Consider the following 23,324-nt stretch of genomic DNA (forward strand, 5'->3'; position numbering starts at 1 on the left):
GAGTGCGTATACGTCACTTATGCCTCATTTTGGTCGCCATATTTATCAGGACGAGGTCCAGTCAATGATTTCGAGGTTTGTGACTCGTTCTCACAACGTTGCCTCATTGTTGTAGTTTCAGTTTGTCACCAAATATTGTCCTTAAACTCAGAACGAGTTTTAAAGGATATAACAAATACATTTAAAATGCAACTGATTATTTTCACCGAGACACGCAGTTTTGTGCAACATAATCTGTCAAGTAAACCGGAAGGTTACAAAATAAAATATATTTTCTTTTCAGCTTGATCAGTCCGGGGATGGGGGATAATTTCGAAACGGAAATCACATATTTTTCTAAAGTAAAAAGCACTGGATTTATTCTGATTAGTTGTTTACAATTAACAGAAATGTTTTCAGTCTCTGGACAGAAACATATGGCTGTTTTGCATAATGGGGTCAAATTTCTGCTTTCTTCATGCTGAGACTACCATAGCACAGTGTTGTAGTAGTCTCAGCTTCATGCAGAAGGGGGAGTGGATGACAACTTGGTCGATTGCAGAGGCGGAATAGGGGGTGGGGGTGGGTGGGCTTATGGAGCTACAGTTATTGCTACTGCATAGATTTTGTAGTAGCAATAAATTTCCAGACTTTGACCCCCTCCCAGTGCCCCCTCCCTTTATTCAAATTCTGATCAGAATCAGTGGTGGCTCCAAAATTTATCCTTCAAAGGGTGCAGTCATGGTTCAGTGATTCCTCTTATAATCATCTAAATTTTTCCAACTACATTTTACTAGTTATTTTATAAGTCATTTTAAGTCATTTTACTAGTTTTTTATATACAGATCAAAGATGCGAGAGGAAAAACCTCATAGAGGGACTTAAAAACTATATCAAAGAAAATTTGATTTTTAGAAAAACATATTTTCTCAAAAAATATGAGTGTGAAAGATTATAACATGTACTGGAACCCCTAGATGTGCCTGAAATGTAATTTCCATTATCACTATATATTCTTTTATGAAAATGTTATACTTCATCCATATTCCGTTATATCATGTCATATTATTAGTTATTTTTGTTTACTCTTTTTTGCTTGCTTATGCTTATTTTTTTTGTTTCTTTGTTATGTGCCACTATAGATTATTTATGTAAATGTCTGTTAATCCATGATGTATATATATAAAAAAAAAAAAAATCCAACTAAAGGATTCCGCCTGTGTGGATATGGTTAAGTGATTCCGGACACATGACGTATGACTGTAAAACTAAGAGTGGTGAAAGATACCAAAGGGACATTCAAACTCGTAGTTAAAAAAAAAACTGACAACTGATAAAAAGGAAAAAAAATCAAGACAGAAAAACAAAAGAACACAAGACACAACATAGAAAACTAAAGACTAATCAACATGAATCCCACCTAGAAATGGGAAAATATATGGTGCTCCAAGAGTAAGCAGATTCTGCTAGCCTCCTTATATCACTTTTGTCATGTTGGTATTTTTATCACAAACCTGATAAAAAGTTTAGGTCACATTTGCGGAAAGGGAGCGGGATTGTTGTTATGACATAAGACACATATATATATGCAATATGATTATCATCTGTGAAACCGATATTTCGTTACGGTTCACCACATTGTGATGGTGTCCATAGAATTCAATTTCCATTATTTCGCCATTTGAAACTCTTGGTTTAATAGCTTCCTTGTGAACAGCAATCCTCTATCAAGGAAATCATGATAAAAAATATAAGCCCTGGAATCTCTATGCATAGGCTGCTGGTATGTTGCTACATAGAAATAGAAAGTTCTCAATTGGGAAGCTAAAATCATCTATATTAAGTCCTAAAGTTTCGTTTTCAACTCATTGTCAATTTCTAGATGTAAGTCAATATAAAAGGCAAACTTAACTGTATTTTTTGTATCCTTTATCTCTAGTCTAGTTCTTAAGTAACATCAAGTATTTTAAGTTTTGACATCATTGTTGAATTAAAGTGACCACCAGCAGCTGCATGCATCTGCTGGTTGTATTGTACACTGCATTGCAAGTTTTTATGTTCATAATATGTCTGCACTTTGCATACATGTAAGTTAGACATGAAATTATTTCTATGCTCAAACTAATTTACCTTTTAGCTCAAACCTAGATTGGAGTTGTGTAAAGTCTCTGTTTTAGTCATTATATAAATGTATAGATTATTTTGAAGCTTTCAATATTCAAATTAGCATGAGTAGACTTGTGAAATCATTATCATGATTTATATATGAAATACATTTGAAAAAAAAGTACAAAGGTTAAAGATACATGTATAAGAAGATGTGGTATGAGTGCCAATGTGACAACTCTCCATCCAAGCCAAATTTATAAAAGTAAACCATTATATAGGTCAAAGTAAGGTCTTCAACACTGAGCCTTGGCTCACAGCGAACTATACCAAAACTATCTATTGAAAATTTCAACATGAAATCATTGACATTTACTTAATTCTTTCAATTAAAAGTTTTCAACTTTTTAGTGGATTAATTTTATTTTACAATGTCCTGCTTATACATATATACTTAGTAATACATAGATAACATGATTACAAATTCAACACACCAGATTAAAGTTCTAATGTGATATTCAAATAATTCAGACAGTTAATGTTTAGTGATTATTAGATAAAGATTTTCCATTTTTTTATATGTCATTGTATGTTAACTTAGGGAAATAAGTAGTATTGATCAAAATGAGGAAGCAATTTGAAAAAAAAAAATTTGTTAAACTCAAAATATGATTAAAAAGAATTGATTTTTTTCCCAGGTAGAACATGACAGAACTGGATGTGGTCAGTTCATCAACTGACCTTGTTTCCTCAGTCTATGACCCTTCAGGCCAATCTTCAATATCTGATTCCAGTTCAGGATTAGTAGTAGCTGATGGGGAAATATCCAGCTTAGATCCAGATTCATTACATGTGTCTTTAGGTAAGTATTAACTTTCACTAAATGAATATAAGACATGTTACCATGTTACAGGAAGTTTGAATAAAATTGAGAATGGAAATGGGGAATGTGTCAAAGAGACAACAACCCGACCATAGAAAAAAACAACAGCAGAAGGTCACCAACAGGTCTTCAATATAGCAAGAAATTCCCACACCTGGAGGCGTCCTTCAGCTGGCCCCTAAACTAATATATACTAGTTCAGCATGTTCAGTGATAATGAACGCCATAGTATACTAATTTCCAAATTGTACAGTGGGCAAATGATGGAGTTCTTTTGAACAAAAATTTTGCTGTTCAATGTAGAAACTACATGCATGAAGTAAATGTTTTAATACATGGTATAAATAATGAAACCATCTGGTAAAAACATTTCAAATGTCAACTTATACTCAACTCTTGGGAGAAATACGTACAACATCATTTTGAAAGAATAAAGATTTTGATAAAGCTGTATTTGATACTGGATTATCATTTTAATAAAAAAAAAATCAAATTGGATGAATGTTTAATTGAACTCTATTTTCTATCTAACATTGTTGTCATCATTATTAGAAATAAAAAAAAAATGCTTTTTCTAGCAGAATGAACTGCAGTTTGAACAGGGATACAATAAGAAGAAGTTTTATTTTTGGTTATCAATTTTCTAGTGTTCATTGAAAAGAAGTCAGCAGTATGTTAAAAACAATTTCATCATTTGCATAGGGTAAAATTTATTTGTGAATAGTTGTATTTATTTTTTTTTAGCTCCAAGTTTAGCCAACCCAACAATCCAAGGTTTATTATCTTCCCCTGTCAGTCTCACGAATGCTCTGACGATTGGTCATCCAGAAGGCATACAGATTATCACACTCAACAATCCTAATGAAATACTATCTGCAGGAAATTCAGATTCAACAAGATGGCAGCTTGCTACAATTATAACAGTAGGGGATGAAAATGTGGACCATCATGGAAAGTCAGAAGTTCAACTTCAAGGTATAGTTAAAATAAATTTGAGGATGGAAATGGGGAATGTGTCAAAGAGACAACAACTCGACCAACGAGCAATTAACAGTTGAAGGCCACCAATGGCTCTTCAATGCAGCGAGAAAATCCTGCACCAAAGGCGTGCTTCAGCTGGCATATTTTATATGGCTAGCACACAATGTAATGTAATGATCCATCAGCACTTCATGGAAATTGAATGCATACTTTACATACAAAATGATAAAACACATAAAGAGACAACAACTCGACCAAGGAGAAGATAACAGTCAAGGCTACAAATGGGTCTTCAATGCAGCGAGAAAATCCTGCACCAAAGGCATGCTTCAGCAGTCATATTTAATATGGCTAGTACACAATGCAAAGTTATGAACCATCTGCACTTCATGGAAATTGAATGCATACTTTACCTACAAAATGAAAAAAAACACATAAGTTTGGGTCTCATTTACAGGATCTGATCTCAGGTCCTGCTTATTGTTTTGTTCTAATCACAAATCCTGCTTATCATTGCATAAATAGCGCTTGCATTTTCAAGTACAAGTGTCCTGTGGCTACGGGTATGGAAGATACACATACTGTTGTAGAACAGGATCATATGATTCATACACAAAAGCTACAATATAAATATATTGATAGTTTTGATTGACAGGTTTGGAGGAAGGGAGTTCTCACGAGGTGACCCCATCAACATCAGATGACAGTGTATTGATGCCACCCCCTCCTGTCCCTGAGATGATGCCACTTCCTGCTGATGCTCCAGAATGGGCCAAGAGAATAAGGTGTTGTGAGGTAATAATTTGTTACCCGTGTAAGTTAGCCCAGCATTCAGTGCACTGGTAAAATAAATTGAAAAGCAGCCACCTAGGCATCTCCTTTTATTCATAGCACCATGTTTAGGAGGTTGAAAACCAGATATACTTGTAAATAGATAAAGGAATATGTGGTATGAGTGCCAATGAGACAACTCTCTATTCAATTCACAAGATATGCTCAGATACCAAACAATGTTTTACAAAAATGTCAAGAAAATTACATTACTTTTGCAAGGTGCAGGAATCTTATATCTGAAGATATTAATGATGTCATTTATAGTTCATCTTTACCAAATGGAGTTATCTTCCTTTGTCCAGAATTGTAACCCATGCTTTATACAATGGAATATTTAATTTTACTTTCCACTTATAGATAAAAACAATCTGTACCTTTCACTGCTAAAAAGCACTTTGATTTGCTTTTTACATTTACAGAGAGTCCAGGATAATTATTTTTTTACATTTTAAACTTTTAGACCTTCATGAGTTGTTATGAAACTTGGGACAGAAGCCAATATTCTCAATCAAGAAATAGAATCTAAAGGAGAGGTTGTTTATATATATTTTTTATAAAATAAATGGACTTACATTTTACAGTCAGCATTACTCATATACACTTAACAGCAGTAATTGCATGCACAACACAGGTATCTGCAGAACCCTTTATAACTTTTTTCTTCAAACAATCCTAAGCAATATTTATGACTTTTTCGTTTAGAAAATTGGAGATTATTACAGAGGATATGTCGAAAGTGACATGGATCTTGATCTCCTTTTGACTTTCCACAAACAACAAACACAGAGTCTGTGGGGCACCAGACAATCACCCAGTCCAGCCAAACCTTCCACTAGATTAATGTGGAAATCACAGTATGTTCCTATGGATGGTATACCGTTTGTTAATACAGGTAACTAGATTTTTTTTTCAGTTACTGTATGACATTATCATAGTCTTTCTGTACTAATTTTATATTTAATGAGGGGGGATTGGACCTTTATCAGGACTCCGGGATCGGGTGTTTTTAAGCTCGGGATTTCTGGATTGACCCTTTCGGGATCCTGGAATTCTTTTTTTCGAATTTCTGGACCTCGGGATTTCATGTTTTTAAGCCTGGGATTTTGGGATTTCGTGTTTTTAAGCTCGAGATTTCGGGATCGGGACCCCTCCTACCCTCCTTCTTAAATGCTGAATAATAGATGTTCTAGTATAAAAAAGAGAGGCCTTGGTGGCAGAGTGGTCTAATTACTTATTTCTGTAATCACTAGTAAATCAACACTAAGGTTGTAAGTTCGAACTCTGCGGGTGCACTTGACTCCAATCTAAATTGACTAGTATTGTCAGATATCCTATGGAAGGTCCTGTTTTTTTCTGGGCATTCCGCCTTCCTCGACCAATAAAATCTGGCCAACACGAAATAGCCCAAAAGCGGTGCTTAAAAGTGGTGTTCAAACATCAAATCAAATCAGTATAAGATAGATTTAAAGATCAGTTATAAAATTCATCCTATATACTTAAAAGTGAATTTATACTTATCACCAAAGGCTTGAAGGGTTTTCAACACTTTCTTTAATAATTCTTTAATTGCCTCTAGAGTGGTAGTGATTCACGAAAATGCACCAAATAACAACAATTTTAAAGGCTCCTCATGCAAATGATGTATACATCAAGATTGTGGATCCAGAAAATACATCTTCAAAATACCTACTGCTGTACACATTGAATGTTTCCCTAGATAAAACAAGATGTATAGTATTGTTAAACCTTTATAAAGGGAAAAACAACAAAATACATATGGTATGTTATACTCGTGACATGATCTATAATGATGAGTTGTACGCAATCAAGTCATAAGTTTGGATATAGAAGGACTAATAGAGACCAATTTCTTTTTAAACAGACCTAAATTCTATTTTAAAATATCAGAAAATTTAAACAATAGTAATGATGATGTCAAATATATATTTTAGGAAGTAGAGCAGTTGTGATGGAGTGTCAGTATGGGCCTCGGAGGAAGGGTAATCCACATAAAAAAGAGACCAATGCTTCAGGAGACTATAAACTCACCTGCCCTGCAAGGTATGTTCTTAAATCAAACTATTGTGAAAATCTGTTCTTTACAAAAGTCAAATTGCATCAAACTATTTCGTGATATGTAAACTATGCAAAATTATATTTTTCTGAAATTATGGCTTAATTTATGCGCACAGATTTAAAGTAATTTAAAAAAAAAATCTTTTTCTTTATCAGGATTTATGTGAAAAGAGTAAAGAAGTTTCCAGAATTTTCAGTAGATTTGAATCTAGATAAAAAGACATTGAAGATGGAAATGGATAGAGCTTTCCATGAATTGAAACAGAGTGGTTTTAATGGATTTGGACAAGAAAGGTACACCAAAAAATTGAAAAATTGAATAATCAGAATTGATTTTAAAGGACTTGTTAACCTATTACAAGTCCCAAAGAGATTGAAGCCACTTTATAACTAATTACACCCTATCTGTATATTTTTATGCCCCACCTATGATAGTAGAGGGACATGATGTTTTCTGGTCTGTGTGTCCGTTCGTCCGTCCGTCCGTCTGTCCCGCTTCAGGTTAAAGTTTTTGGTCAAGGTAGATTTTGATGAAGTTGAAGTCCAATCGACTTCAAACTTGGTACACATGTTCCCTATGATGTGATCTTTCTAATTTTAATGCCAAATTAGAGATTTTACCCAAAATTCACGGTCCACTGAACATAGGAAATTATAGTGTGAGTGGGGCATTCATGTACTAAGGACACATTCTTGTTCATTGTGACTTGACTGTCCTATTATTAATCAGCAATAAACAAGTAAGCCATTTTTTATTCTGGAAATCATAATGAATGAAAATGCCTGTAGTTGTTTTTTTATTATGAACCAATATTTTATAATTTTACCAAATTTATAACCTTAACTTTAAAATAAATTATTAAAGTAACCTTGGAACAGTATATCTAACGGGAAATGAGTCTGACAGGCTTTTCAGTATAAAATTGAAGAAATCTCGTACTCCCCTAGAGTTATAGATTTTGGTAGCGTCTGACTGAAAAAATATCGGAACTGCTAAAAAAATTAACCACATAACTCTAATCATAAATAAATTTACAAGTTTTATCATTAAGTAAAAGTTTTGTCATATAAAATTACCAAAATAAGTTGGATTTATTTAAATGATTTATAATTGTTTGGAAATTTGAGAATCATCGTGACAATTGCCGCCATTTTTTTATTATCCTGTTTACATTCTGTATCATTCTGTGATAAAATGAATGCAATTTTAACAAATTTGAAGTGACAGAATACAAGATTTATACTCTTGCATCACTATAAAACTAGTTTGAATGACATTTTATTGATATTATCAGAATTTATTAGGATAATAGCGAGTCCGTATTTTACACATGTCTGTTTCCCTATCTAATCTTTATTACCTATGACTGGACGATAAAATTGACTACAATTAGTAAGTGTCAAGTCCCGTCAATATATATATGTTCCTGAAGTAACCTTAAAAACAAAACTGGGATGTTTTGATCAGTCTTTTCATTACTTGCTCGGCTTGTTAAATGTTCCTATATATATCAAATAAATTCCTGCCTATATAAATCTAGAACCCCAAATAATAAAATATACCCAGAATGATATAGCACAGTAATATAAAAACTCTAGTCATCAATTTAATGGGACAAAATTTTCCAAAATACAAAATAGTACAATCGTATCTTTTTGTATGCACCAATGAAATGAGTTTCTCCTCCATTTGGACATGTATGTCCTTTTCACTTGAGATATCTTACACCTGAGCAAATTTAATCCTTACCTTTGAAACCCATGGATGTACAAATATGTAGGAACATTAGGAGGTATAAAAACCAAAAGAGATATTGCTGGGATTAAATCTTTTCAAAATATTCCATGATAACCTTGTATGATTATTCCTAAATTCAGGTGGTACATGTTAATAGTTTAGAAGGATAAAATTACTAGTAACTGCCTCCTGCATTCAATGAATAGCCAATTTTATTTATAGATCAACTTCCTTAATTATATTCCTCATTTATCAACAGGAATTTTAAATTCATGTCATTGCCAACTTTCTAGATTTGTGGTCAAGGTGGCGATTTACATAATGCACAGTTTTGACCATACTCTCTTGGTCATCCAATTATAGTCTGAATAACTCAAAACAGCAACCTTCAAATGTGTTAAAATGACATTAGATTAACTTAGATTTTCGGCAGGTATGCTTTATTCATTTTCAGAATTATTAAAAGTTATATAAAAATTTATATTGGATTAGGTTCAGTTGAATGATGTATAATGTATTTATTGATAACAGCTTCTAACATGGTCGTTTTAAATGTTTTTGAGCTTTTATTATAAACCTGATGTCAAGTTGTACTCAAAGGAAGGTAACTCAAACGGAATCAGTGAACACAACACGAGTTTTCAATATGGTATACAGTATCAAGATTTAGTAATGAATAAGAGTAAATAGCAAAGACGCATTAGCCTTAGCTTAGAATTGCTATTGTTTTCACAATTGAAATAAAGATGAACCAACATAGCGTTTTGATTTTTGTCATAAAATGTGTTGTGTAATTGTTCCTCAAAATCGACCAATTTTACCCAATGTCAAGTTAAACTTTTTTCAATAATTTTTTACAGATATTATGTACAGCTTCCAACAGAGAAAGCCCATGAATTCCATGATATGACCTCTATCCCTGCCATCCAACCTGTTGTACCTGTGCACACTGTAGAGCCAGAGATAGACTCTGATCAGATAACACATAGACTGGATCCTAGAGTTGCTCAGAAAATCAGAGATCTTGTAGCTAGTGGAGAAACCAGAGTTTATGCCATCAGAAAACAATTGAGGTTTAAATGATTTATTTTTATACTCTTTTTCAATTGTTTATAAAAATTATATATTTTCATCATTTGAAACTAAAGAGTTATGACTGATTAAGTTGCAATTTTAATATCAAATTGTTTTCTCTGTGTTTAACATTGTGATTCTAAACCTACTGATATAATAATTTGATTTCAAAACGAAATTTAATTGTTTCTTCTGTTTTATCATAGTTTAAAAAAAGAAAATAGTTGTGATGATATTTTTCCGATTGATTATCATCAAATTATTAGTTTAATTTATTCCTTCTTGATATATAACTTCTTTGTAGCACTTGTTTGTGGGACAAGAGCTTTTTTAAAATAGGAATATAATGTTGATAGCAGATTTTTTATATTTGCTCATATTCACATTTTTTCTAGACTTATGGTAATAATTTGAAATTTTACATCAGGTATAGAGCCTTTTTTTATTAGCTCACTTCGCCCGAAGGGCCAAGTGAGCTTATGCCATCACTTGGCGTCCGTCGTCTGTCTTCGTAAAATATTTCAAGAATCTTCTCCTCTGAAACTACTGGGCCAAATACTTCCAAACTTTAACTGAATGTTCCTTAGGGTATCTAGTTTATAAATTGTATCCGAAGTTTTGATCTATCAACAAACATGGCCCCCATTGCTAAAAATAGAACATAGGGGTCAAATGCAGTTTTTGGCTTATAACTCAAAAACCAAAGCATTTAGAGCAAATATGACAGGGGTAATATTGTTTATCAGGTCAAGATCTATCTGCCCTGAAATTTTCAGATGAATCAGACAACCCATTGTTTGGTTGCTGCCCCTGAATTTGTAATTTTAAGGAAATTTTGCTGTTTTTGGTTATTATCTTGAATATTATTATAGATAGAGATAAACTGTAAACAGCAATAATGTTCAGCAAAGTAAGATTTACAAATAAGTCAACGTGACCGAAATGGTCAGTTGACCCCTTTAGGAGTTATTGCCCTTTATAGTCAATTTTTAACCATTTTTCGTAAATCCTAGTAATCTTTTACAAAAATCTTCTCCTCTGAAACTACTGGGCCAAATACTTCCAAACTTTAACTGAATGTTCCTTAGGGTATCTAGTTTATAAATTGTATCCGAAGTTTTGATCTATCAACAAACATGGCCGCCATTGCTAAAAATAGAACATAGGGGTCAAATGCAGTTTTTGGCTAATAACTCAAAAACCAAAGCATTTAGAGCAAATCTGACGAGGGGTAATATTGTTTATCAGGTCAAGATCTATCTGCCCTGAAATTTTCAGATGAATCAGACATTCTGTTGTTGGGTTGCTGCCCCTGAATTTGTAATTTTAAGGAAATTTTGCTGTTTTTGGTTATTATCTTGAATATTATTATAGATAGAGACAGTGATATTGTTGGCTTTTTTCAAAACTACCTCTACCCTTTTTTATTGGGAAAATATGGGTCATTTTTATCAAATTGGGAAATCTATTATTCCATAAATTTGACTGGAACTTCAATTTTTCCCCTTTCAAGAAGTAAAGGCTTATTTGAAATAAGACCCCTTGTTGTCAGTGAATATACATAAATAGGCCATTAAATCTGCACATATAGTCATTTTAGGCATGAAAAATATTCAAATGAGTGTTTTTCAGTTTGTACTTATGCACAATTACTACTAAGACTGCACTGGTTGGGAAAAAGGTTGTCTTTTTGGGAATAATTTTAAACCATTTTTCTTTCAAATTGGGATTTTTCTCCAGGGGAAAAAGCCTGTATTCTCCAGTAATTTAAGCCAAACAATATCACTGAGAGATAAACTGAAAACAGCAATAATGTTCAGCAAAGTAAGATTTACAAATAAGTCAACATGACCGAAATGGTCAGTTGACCCATTTAGGAGTTATTGCGCTTTATAGTCAATTTTTAACAATTTTTCAGAAATCTTAGTAATCTTTTACAAGAATCTTCTCCTCTGAAACTACTGGGCCAAATACTTCCAATTTTTAACTGAATGTTCCTTAGGGTATCTAGTTTATAAATTGTATCCGAAGTTTTGATCTATCAACAAACATGGTCGCCATTGCTAAAAATAGAACATAGGGGTCAATTACAGTTTTTGGCTTATAACTCAAAAACCAAAACATTTAGAGCAAATCTGACAAGGGGTAATATTGTTTATCAGGTCAAGATCTATCTGCCCTGAAATTTTCAGATGAATCAGACATTCTGTTGTTGGGTTGTTGCCCCTAATATGATAATTTTAAGGAAATTTTGCTGTTTTTGGTTATTATCTTGAATATTATTATATTATTATAGATAGAGATAAACTGAAAACAGCAATAATGTTCAGCAAAGTAAGATCTACAAATAAGTCAATTTGACCAAAATTGTCAATTGACCCCTTAAGGAGTTATTGCCCTTTAAAGACTTTTTTCACAATTTGTTCATCATGTTGACTTACTTTAAAAAATCTTCTCCTTTGAAACTGCTGTATCAATTTCAGCTAAACTTAGGCTAAATAAGTTTCAGAGTATCTAGTATAAATTTTATTTCCTTGTATGTAAAGAAACATAGCTCCTATTGCTAAAATAGAACATAGGAGAAAATGATTTTTTTTTGCCTTTGAAGAAAATAGGATGATCCAAAGAACATTTAAATAAATTGAAAAGCCAAAATAATCATTGATGAGAGATTTAACCAAAAGAATTAAGGTGAGCGATTCAGGCTCTTGAGAGCCTCTTGTTGTTGAGACTGTTGACCTTAAAGAATGTTTTAAAAATTTATTTCGTTGTTTATTTGCTGTCATATTGATGTCTTATGAATCATGACATCACTTGAATACAAACATTGCATGGCAAATGATGCATGCATAGCAGGGGTTGAAGTCATAAAACTTTGTTCAGTGCTCAGAGCACAAAAATCATGCTTGAAACATGAAATCTAGTAATTTGATTGGTTGATTTTGAGTCCGAGTACAAAAATCGTGCTCAAAAGTTTTATGACCGCAAGGCCAGATATGCTTACCATGTTGGAGCATCCAGTCTAGCTCCCTACTACCTTATATGGCTTATAATTACATGTGATGCATGTTTCATTATAATACGTTACTCTGATTGGCTAATTTCACATCACATGTTATTCCGTAAGCAATTGCATCACTCAATAAAACTAATCATTCATGATGACACGAGGTCCCACTATAAAGTGCACAGGTGAATTAAACAAAAACTTGGTAGAAATCGTGTTCTAATGATCCTAGCTAAAAAATGTAATTATAAGTATTGAATGCTTCTTTTTGTAACTTTATAGGGTTGTAAAAGCGTTGACCATGCTTCTGCGCTTCATGCAAAATGTACGTCGGTCAACGCTTTTACACCCCAATAAATTTACAAAAAGAAGCATTCAATTCTTAAATAAATGTTATTTACAAAGTTTTTGTTTGTAAACATTTAGTTAGATAAAGTAAGATGTGGTATGAGTGCTAATGAGACAACTCTCTCATCCAAGTCTTTTGTAAAAGTAAACCAACTAAATTATTATACTTTCATAGGCCTTAATACGGTTTTCAACACTGATCTTTGGCTCACATTTAATAGCAAGCTATAAAGGGCCACAAAAATAACAGGTGTAAAAACAACGGGCTAATCTATATAAAAAACAAGAAACAAGAACACATTTGAATGGATTAAATAGATTTGAACCTCAGAATATAATATTATTGTCTCAAATACATTTAATACATGTTTGATATGATTCTTGTTTTAGTGCATTTGTAACTAGAGATCTATACCATGGGGGTAATGTTCCAGAGAGACATGACCTGATAATACATGTCTGATATGATTCTTGTTTTAGAGCCTTTGTAACTAGAGATCTATACCATGGAGGTAATGTTCCAGAGAGACATGACCTGACATTGTTTCCTACTGTTAATGATTTGAAGAATCATATCCATCAGGCATTAAAAGATGTAGAAAACGGGACACTGCCTTTAACAGCACCTACGGTATGTTATCATTCAATATACTGTGGATCATGTGGATTTACTGTTATCTGTGAGATACCAATTATTGTGGATTTCGTGGGGTAATGTTAATCATGAATTAAAATTTTCAACATATAAAGTATGAAATCAAATATCCACGAAAAATTGGTGCCCTCGAAAATAAATGAATCCACAGTATTATTCAAGCAAGGTTGCATAAATCATGTAAATGATAAACAATCTAAAACTGATAAAATTTGTGCAATAGATATTGATCTGATTTAACAGCAGTGTTGTTCATTTTAACAATTCATTAGTTTCTAGATTTTTTTTACACTGAAAAAAATCTTATTGATTGCAGCTTTGTAATTTTTTGGCATTTGCTGATCAATGCTAAATGCCTATATTCTTGTATTGTTAGAGTCATAACAACCCCTAGAACCACTCTTCTGGATCAGCCACTGGTAAAATTATTTGACTTTGAGAAATCAGAAAAAAAATTGAAATATTTAGTAAAACTGATTTTAATGTACATTTATGTGTTGCAAAATATAGCACAAATCAACTTTCAAAATTGATGAAGGAACTTTTGAGAGTTTAAAGCAGTGTTTATTATTTTGTGTACAAATAAAACTACCTGTAAATATATCTATTCTTCTCTTTGGTATATGTATTCAGTTGCAATTATGCTCTCCTGGTAGAAATATTCTAATGTTTAAAAAATTAAAATTATTGCTTTGTAAATTAGGGACAATGAGATGTGTCTGTATTTTGTTTGTAGGTTAATGTAGAGATAATTGGAAATGACAATTCTAGAGACTCAAATGGAGACCAGTCATTATGGTTGCAGCAAGGTGGGGGGTCAGACGGCAGTGAACCAGTACCAGAAACAGTAACTGTCACATTGACTCAACAACCTGGTGAAGGTAACTAAGATATTTCAGCATCAGTAAAGAAGAAATTTTTCCAATGCAAATTTTCCTCTTGAAAATTTAAGCTATATTCCTTAAAATAAGCAATAGTTGATGTTTTGTCACCTTCCATTTTATTAAAAAATTTCCAACCATTTTTAATCTGTAACAAAGGGTGGTAGTGGCCCAGTTGTCGTAGTACCACTTGCCAGTCAACACTGAGGTAGAGGCTTTGAATCCTGCTCCAGGCAGGTGCACTCGACTCCAATCTTAATTGACTAGGATTGTCAGTTTTTCTACAGTAGGTTGTATTTTCTCTCTGGCCCTTCTGGCTTTCTTCACCAACTGACTGCCAAGCAATATCACAATAGTGTCGAAAGTGATGTTAAATACCAACCAATAAATTAAATCAATCAATCAATCAGTAGCACTTGACAGACTTTTGATTTTTCTTTTTCTTGTAGAAAATGTTTCAACATTGTGTATCACATCAGTAAATCAAGTATCAAAAAATTTTAAAACATGTGATTGGAAACAGTTATTTTGATTGCTTTAAAGATTTTACTTAATGTTTGTTCACGTTCCAGTTGCCGATCATTATAGGAGTGATTTCATAACCACAATATTACAAAATAATGAATATATTTCATTTTGGGGTAAGCCATGGCATGTCCCGTCAACCTATAGGTATTAACCTGATAGTAGGGTCCGCAAAAGAAGAGGCAGACAAAAGCTCTGACACAGCCAAGAGAGTGACCCCTTTGAATAATGTATAAATATAATTTTTTTATTTAGAATAATGACAATTGATAAATTAAATTTCTTTTATAGATGGCCATCATGTAATATCTAGAATAGAAACACATCTTAGTGATGGCACGACCAGAGTGAATACAACCTTGACCCCTGAGACTGCTCAGTTGTTGTCAAGACTACATCCAAACATGTTCCCAGCAGGATCACTTCTACAGGTAAAAATAATTTCATCTTCTTATTCATAATTCAAATATTGTAAAGATTACTGCACTCAACAAAATGTCTTTGACATGATATTCTAGATAAATACTTTCTATTAATTATTTACTTTCAGTCTATTCTGATAAAATAAGGTATTGGAGGGAAGGAAGAGATTTTTAAATTCCCCCCAAAAAAACAATCATTTTCTTTAAATGAATTGGATACAAGAGTACATCATATAGACATTCAACCTTTCTCATGATTATTAATCCACAACCAGTAACAAATGTCATGTTCTGCTGGGTAAATTTTATAACAAATGCCCTTTAAACTTTAAATGTACTAATTTTGCATATTTTTTACTTTTCAGCAACAAATTGACCAAGCAGTTACATCAATATCAGACAAAATACTGACTGATCAAAAACCTGATGAAACTAATGATGTAAACACAGAAGAAAATAGTTTTTCCTCGGTTGATAATTTCATGCCAAGTTTTAGTGCAAGTGATAGTTTAGTGACAAGTTTTAATTCTGTACCGAATCTATCCATTGACAGTTTACAGTCAGAAGATGGTATTAGTTCTCAATATACAATAGAACATCTAGGTCAACATATAGGTTGTGAAAATTTAGATCAGAGCATGAACTCGATAGAAAATACATCACAAATTTGTGAAGATGGACACAGTGATTTAAGTAATATAATTCCAAAGTCAGAAAATTCTGATATTTCAGAATCTCAATCACAAACAAACATTCAGACAACTCAGCTAGGAATCAAAAGAAAATGTGAAACATCTCATTTGCAAATTGATCCCTTACCGTCAGAAAGTCAAATAAGTGAGACATCGTCACAGGTGGCGCCACTTGAAATAAACACATTATCTGGAGACATGAGTGGAATTATTCAAATACCATACTCTGTGAATGGATTACAGATAATACCAATTTCTGGAGTAGGAAATAACTTGTTTAGCTTTTCTAACGGTAATATTCATCCTGTTCAAATTGGACAAATTACCTCAGACGATAATGTTTCTCTGACTTATTCATCATCAGATTGCACAGATATGCAAATTGATAACCCACAGTCTATCGCAGATATGCAAATTACTTTTGCAAATGATGATGTCGATGCTACCCAACTTGAACATTATAGTATAAAACTAAATCATAAAGACAATGAAGATGTACAATCTAATCAAATTAGTTCAGAAATGTCACAGGAGGAAATGGAGACGGCCATTGATGAATCTTTATTGCAGGGTAAATATTGAATTATTACTGTGAATTTCTTAGTTTTATTATACTGCTTAAGGACTGGTTACAGCAGAAAAGATTAAAAATTTGTCAAAAAAAGATACTTTTATAAAATTAGAGACTTGTATCATCATAATTGACATAAACTTTCCCAAATAAGGAGAGACATAAAGTTTCTATCACTGATGTCTTAGCCTATTTATTTTCTGTCTTAATTCTTGATTTACACTAGTACTGGTACTATATATATAGCTAGCTACATGTGTATGTTTTTATATACATGAATAATAAGATATAATAGATATACATCAGGGCTCACGCTAACATGTGACTGGGGTGTTAAGTTGCTTTCCTTTCCCTTTACTTGCTTTGCCTGAGGATCAAAATTGATATCTATAAAAAAGAAGATGTGGTATGATTGCCAATGAGACAACTACTGTGGATTCATTTATTTTCGTGGGTACCAATTTTTGTGGATTAAAGAAAACTTACATGTTCGTGGATATTTAATTTCATGGTTTTGCGGAAGTCTGCATACAAGCCTATAGAAAATTTTCAATTCTTTGAACATTTAATTTCGTGGATAGACTCTACCCACGAAAGCCACGAAAATTGGTATCCAATGAATAATAATAAATCCACAGTATCCACAAAAGACCAAAATGACAAACATTAAAAATTATAGGTCACTGTACGGCCTTCAACAATGAGCAAAGCCCATACCGTATATAGTCAGCTATAAAAGGCCCCAATAAGACAATGTAAAACAATTCAAACAAGAAAACTAACGGCCTTATTTATGTAAAAATATGAGTCTAGTCTCCCAATTCACAAAACTGGCTTTCAGTCACTTTCCTGATGATCAATTTTCAAATTTTATCAAGTTGATGAACAGCAATTTTTTTTATTTAAAAGTAAAGAAATTCAAAGATATAAATGATTTGTTTTCTGTACAGCTGTAGAAAAGAGGTTAAAGCATTGCCTATAGAGTTGCTTGCATATTATTTCATAAAGACCATTTTTTTGTAGTGTGAGTCTTGTATATATCATGTATATAGATAAAGGAAGATGTGGTGTGAGTGCCATTGAATGAGACAACTCTCCATCCAAATAACAATTTAAATAAAAGTAAACCATTATAGGTCAATATACGGCCTTCAACACAGAGCCTTGGCTCACACCGAACAACAAGCTATAAAAGGGCCCCAAAATTACTAGTGTAAAACCATTCAAACAGGAAAACCAACGACCTAATTTATATAAAAAAAAAGATGAGAAATATTACAAAAACATTTACCAAGAAACATTTTAAACTTTGACATGTTTGATAAGCAATGTATTATCAATGTTTAGAACATACATCTGTATATTAAAAAAAAAATCAGTTTAAAAGTTATGTGTTTTTTATTTTTATATCCATTTTATTTCGTATGCAGATCTTTTTAAAAATAATATATGTTTCCATAACTTAATCATTTTTATGTTTAAATTTTGTAATGAATATACAATGTACTTTACAATGCTTTACCCTTGTAATATTATGGCCGTACCCAAAGCACCTTTATTTGGCATCAATGGCGCTCCATACATTTGGAGGCCATCGTAAGACCATTTAATTCATAGTGTGTGCAATCTGACACTATTTATTGTCATGTTTCTCACTTTTAATATTCATTTTGAGCTCAAACATGAACTTCAAAAATTGAAATGGGACAAAATTGGTTTTTTTGGAGGGATGGGCTTACCTTTGAGGTCTGAAACACGAAGTTATTTTTTAATATTTTTGATTCAAATGACCTTCTTTAGACTGATGAACCCAGATCAGTTTCATTTTTCCTTCTACCTATCAACTGTTGTGATAAATGTGTTCACTGGGGTCAACTCTACATGTAAACTACAGTTGGGTGCAACTTTTAGCATCTCTCGGACTTCCAGGTCCAGAAAAAGAATGGAAAAACATCAAAATTGACGCTTTTTGTACATGAGGACCAACTTTGCATATCATTTGCATATTTTTGCAGATATTAAAAATTTAGATAATTTCTGAAAACAATTTAGCATGACAAGGGTTATCATTAATTCATGGAAGTTCGGTAGTAAAGATTTTCAAGTAGTTAATGTTTTGTTTTTACATTTTACAGGTAACCTTGAGGATTCCTGACCATGCTGACATTCTACATGTTCTACAGTCATGACAGTTATGACATTTTTGTGAGAATTCAAACATTATACATGTTATAATGATCACACAGTTCTAAGTGCTTCTGATCATTATGATTCATAATAATCTTTTAAATTATTGCTATTTAAGATAAAACAATGAGATGTGAAAATATTATGTCACTTTAAATTAAAGTAAAATATTTTATGATTTTTTTATTTACTTTCTGATTATTCTCAACATGCACAGCATAAAGCATATATGCATGATGATTACTAAGAGTTTATCACTTAAGGATGTATTTAGGTGAAATTTGAAAAATCTAGAATTATGATTGATACTTTAAGTCGGGAGCGCATGAGTTAAGAAAATAAATAAACTAAAAATATGTATAGATTATCGGGTTTTCTACACATTGATATCGTAAAATATCAGCCGCGAGCCACAATGTGAACCTTTTTGGCGAGTGAGCGTAGCGAACGAGGTAAAAAGTTTAGCATCGTATATACGTAGAAAACCCGATTATCTGTTTATCATTCTATTTATGGTAATTTTTCCTCTCCCTAAGACATGTAAGACAGTTTTACGCTTGACGAAAGCAAGCTTGATAACGTCTCCTATCGCATTGTGACGTTGCTGATAACTTGTCCTCTCACATTGTGACATTGTTGATAATGTCTGGTCTCATTTTAAAGTCTTGATATGAGAATTACTAAGGGACACAGCAGGGTGATATGGGTGTAGGGAAGGACGATACGTTAGATTATAAAGCTCCTTTTACTAGATATATAATTTTAAATAAATGGTGGGAAAAGGTTGACTTAGATTTTTACCTTATATTTGCATTAGTATCATTCATGTCATTAGTATTTGGATTTTAATTCAAATGAAAAAAAAATCAAGAATCTGCTTAAATTTTGGTAAATGACCTTTTATAAGCTATTGAAGTCATATATACATGATATATATATACGAGTCTAAATTGAAAACTACGTTCAAACCTACCCGGTATGATTGCGTTGGATAAAAACCGCAATTTTTATACGTGTGCATGTCAAACAAATATACCAGTCTCAATTGATAACTACGTTCAAACCTATGATTGCTTTGGATAAAAACCGCAATTTTAATACGTGTGCATGTAAAACAAATTTTGTTGTAGAAGTGTCTAAATACAGCACAAACAACATATAAATATTTATATATATATATATGAATGATGGTCGTTACATGTGTCAATTGCGTTATGAGGCAAGATATTTTACCCAGTATTGTAGAAAAAAACAAGTATGGTTCATACGCCTGGCACAAATTCTTAACCTGACCTACGTATAAGTACAACCTTAACTGTATCAAATTATAAGTCTGGTACCTCTGATAATAACTCTGACAAACCAAATGAAAAATGAGAAAGACCAAAAAAAACTTGAGGCTCTTAAGCATGTTAAGAGCCTGTGTCGTGTACCTTGGTCTATGTGCATATTAAACAAGGACACAGATGGATTCATAACAAAATTTTGTTTTGGTGATGGTGATGTGTTTGAAGGTCTTACTTTACTGAGCATTCTTGCTACTTTCAATTTTCTCTTCAGTATCTATTATGAACTTGGCCCTTTAGTTACAGAGATAAATATTTTGTAAAAATTTACAAAAATTTACAAAATTAATGAAAATTGTTAAAAAATGACTATAAAGGACAATAACTTCTTAAGGGGTCAACTGACCATTTTGGTCATGTTGACTGATTTATAGATCTTACTTTGCTGAACATTATTGCTGTTTACAGTTATCTCTATCTAAAATAGTATTCAAGATAATAACCAAAAACAGCAAAATTTCCTTAAAAATTACCAATTCAGGGGCAGCAAACCAACAATCCAATTCATCTGAAAATTTTAGGGCAGATAGATCTTTTCTTGATAAACAATTTTATCCCATGTCAGATTTGCTTCAAATGCTTTGGTTTCAGAGTTATAAGCCAAAATCAACATTTTACCACTATGTTCTATTTTTAGCCATTGCAGCCATCTTGGTTGGCTGACTGGGTCATCGGACACATTTTTGAAATGCATTACTTAAAGAATCTCATATGCGTTCTCTGTTTTTTAAAATTTCATTGATATTTACCTTAATTTTTTAACAGAAGCTAGACGATATAATAATCATTTTGTTCAAAAAATTACCTACATTGTGCATTTGGAAAAATTCTAGTATATATTAAAAAATTATCAATTAACTTGACGTCAGGCATGCGATATTACTTCAGGGTCAATGTTGGTCTGGCCATTTGGTCCCTGTGATTAAGAACTGTCAATTTTATGGGTAGATTTAGCATTCATAAATAGAATTCAAAGGTGGGAGGGCAATGGGTGAGGTTGTTAGATGTGATATATGCCTGTTTTGGCTTGTTAAATATTTTTGTTTTTGTTGTGCTTGTGCACTCTGTCATTATGTTATTGTTTATGATATTATCGTTTTTTTTTGTCTTTCATTTTTGCTGGTGTGATATGTCTGTGTACCTTTTAGTGTTGCTTCGATACATATAGCGTTGGCCAGCTCTGTAATTGTTGAATGTTGTGTCCCAACTGTTCAGGGTTCGACCTTTGTGGTCGTATAAAGCTGCGCCCTGCGGAGCACCTTGTTGCTAATGTGCTTGGTCTATGTGTCATTTCGTGCTTCTTTGTTACATATTTGTTTGTTTTTTAGGTGATTGGGAGGATAAAACAATATTGACTGCTGTTTTGTTCACGCATTGTCAATATAATGGAATTTGATGCGAAAGTCATACACGTTGGATGTTTAGCTAGCAATAAAAGAAGGTTCAACCAGGTGGATGTAGTCAAAGAACTTCATTTTAATATCATCATTATATTATATAAGACGCCAGGGTGTTCAGTTTTTAATGAAAACTGTTTGTTTAATTTACATAGAACATTTTGTTATTATTGACGTATCAGTTATTTATTTATATTCAAGTTTTCCGCCTGATTTTTTTTATATCTGAATATCTTAGTGATATGTCTGTTTCAAAGGTATCCCATCGTACACCCCCTGCCATCCTCAGTTCCTGGATTAAGGTATATTCCGTTGAGGTTACCATCGGAGCTATTGATATACCACCATGCTCCACGTCTCAAATCTGGACAGATATTTCCGAATGTAACATCCCGCATGTCGCAAATATAATACCGTTTGTAAAACGTCTGTTAAGCTGGGGTCACACATTCACGATTTTTACTGCCGTCTTTGACATTACCATTCCCGATAAAAAAAATATGTCAAAAGTCTGATCAAGATCCTGTAAATCGTGGATGGAAATTCAAATTTTAATTAAAATTTGTAAAACAAATAATTTAATCACGACATCAATCAGATATTGTTGAGTAAGCGTCGATATTCAACCGTTTCCAAGAGAATTTATCCCGATAATCCTGTTTTCAATCCGCTTCTAATCCAATTGTATCTTTCGCCTGGTAAAATTCCACCGAGTCTGTCACGACTACGTCCCGATTCTACCGAATGTAACCCGACAGAGATCAGACATTGACCAGACAGTTAACCGACGCTGACGGAAACTATTCGTTCGAAAACTGTCGGCATACTCGGTATGATCAGGAACTGTCGGAACGTAATCCTATCACGGTCCGCTCTATCACATTGCAAACGGCTTTGTCTGGTCTCAGTCGTATTGTATTCTGTAATTGTCGGGACTCTGACGTTGGTATCATTGACGAATTTCATTTTAATAACGTTACGGGACTGTTCCGGAACGGTTTCGGCAAAACCGGTTCGAAATCGACAAGATCTGAATGCAATCTGGACTCAATCGAAAGTAAAACAGCAATGAAAAATTTCTCCCGATTATTCCCGTTTCACAGGACACCGTCCAGAATACACAGAACATTGTTAGAAATTTGATCTGTCACGACATAGGCACGATTGTAATCCGACTAGACAAAATCGGCTGAGTTTCCACGAATGTTACGGGACGCACCTAACTGTCGGGGTGCTTCGCCGAACTATTCGGACCCTTCACGATCCGTAAGAATCTGCTACGAACTTAAACGACTGCGTTCAGACAATGATAGGACATTCCAGATAATTGAGGATAGTAATCCGACTTTTGCAATTTTCGTGTCGTGTCGCTGTCTGAACTCAAACGGGAGCAATAATCGGCAATGTGTGAACCCCGCATTAGGGAATCATCTAAAAAAGAAAACATAAGCATTGCTTAAAGTAAATTTGCAAGTAGTTGCGGATGTTTTTCTTATTTCAATATTATTGCTTCATTATAATGTAAAAGTAAACGATCATCAGATTTTCAACTTTTCTTTTAACTTTGCTTAATATTTTCTTTAAGTCAGTTTGAAAGATGCAACATATCAATCTAGACAGAA

At 32.9% G+C, this 23,324-nt stretch overlaps 1 protein-coding gene across 3 annotated transcripts; it reads left to right on the forward strand.

Moving 5' to 3' along the window:
- On the forward strand, window positions 1-19,134 carry LOC134687419 (calcium-responsive transcription factor-like). 3 transcript variants are annotated; one of them, XM_063547704.1, is made up of 13 exons: window positions 1-75; window positions 2,784-2,947; window positions 3,713-3,943; window positions 4,605-4,744; window positions 5,486-5,675; window positions 6,736-6,844; window positions 7,016-7,153; window positions 9,458-9,670; window positions 13,507-13,657; window positions 14,418-14,562; window positions 15,379-15,518; window positions 15,875-16,772; window positions 18,908-19,134. In XM_063547704.1, the coding sequence occupies exons 2-13, from the start codon at window positions 2,791-2,793 to the stop codon at window positions 18,925-18,927; spliced, it is 2,532 nt and encodes an 843-aa protein (XP_063403774.1). In that variant the 5' UTR covers window positions 1-75; window positions 2,784-2,790; the 3' UTR covers window positions 18,928-19,134. The 3 variants fall into 3 exon arrangements, with proteins under 3 accessions (XP_063403774.1, XP_063403775.1, XP_063403777.1); XM_063547705.1 differs by lacking the exon at window positions 1-75 and adding an exon at window positions 92-253; XM_063547707.1 differs by lacking the exon at window positions 1-75 and adding an exon at window positions 321-341.
- The last annotated feature ends 4,190 nt before the right edge of the window (window positions 19,135-23,324 follow it).

Source organism: Mytilus trossulus, chromosome 10 (assembly GCF_036588685.1).
Source record: "Mytilus trossulus isolate FHL-02 chromosome 10, PNRI_Mtr1.1.1.hap1, whole genome shotgun sequence".
Classification (NCBI taxonomy): Eukaryota; Metazoa; Mollusca; class Bivalvia; order Mytilida; family Mytilidae; genus Mytilus; species Mytilus trossulus.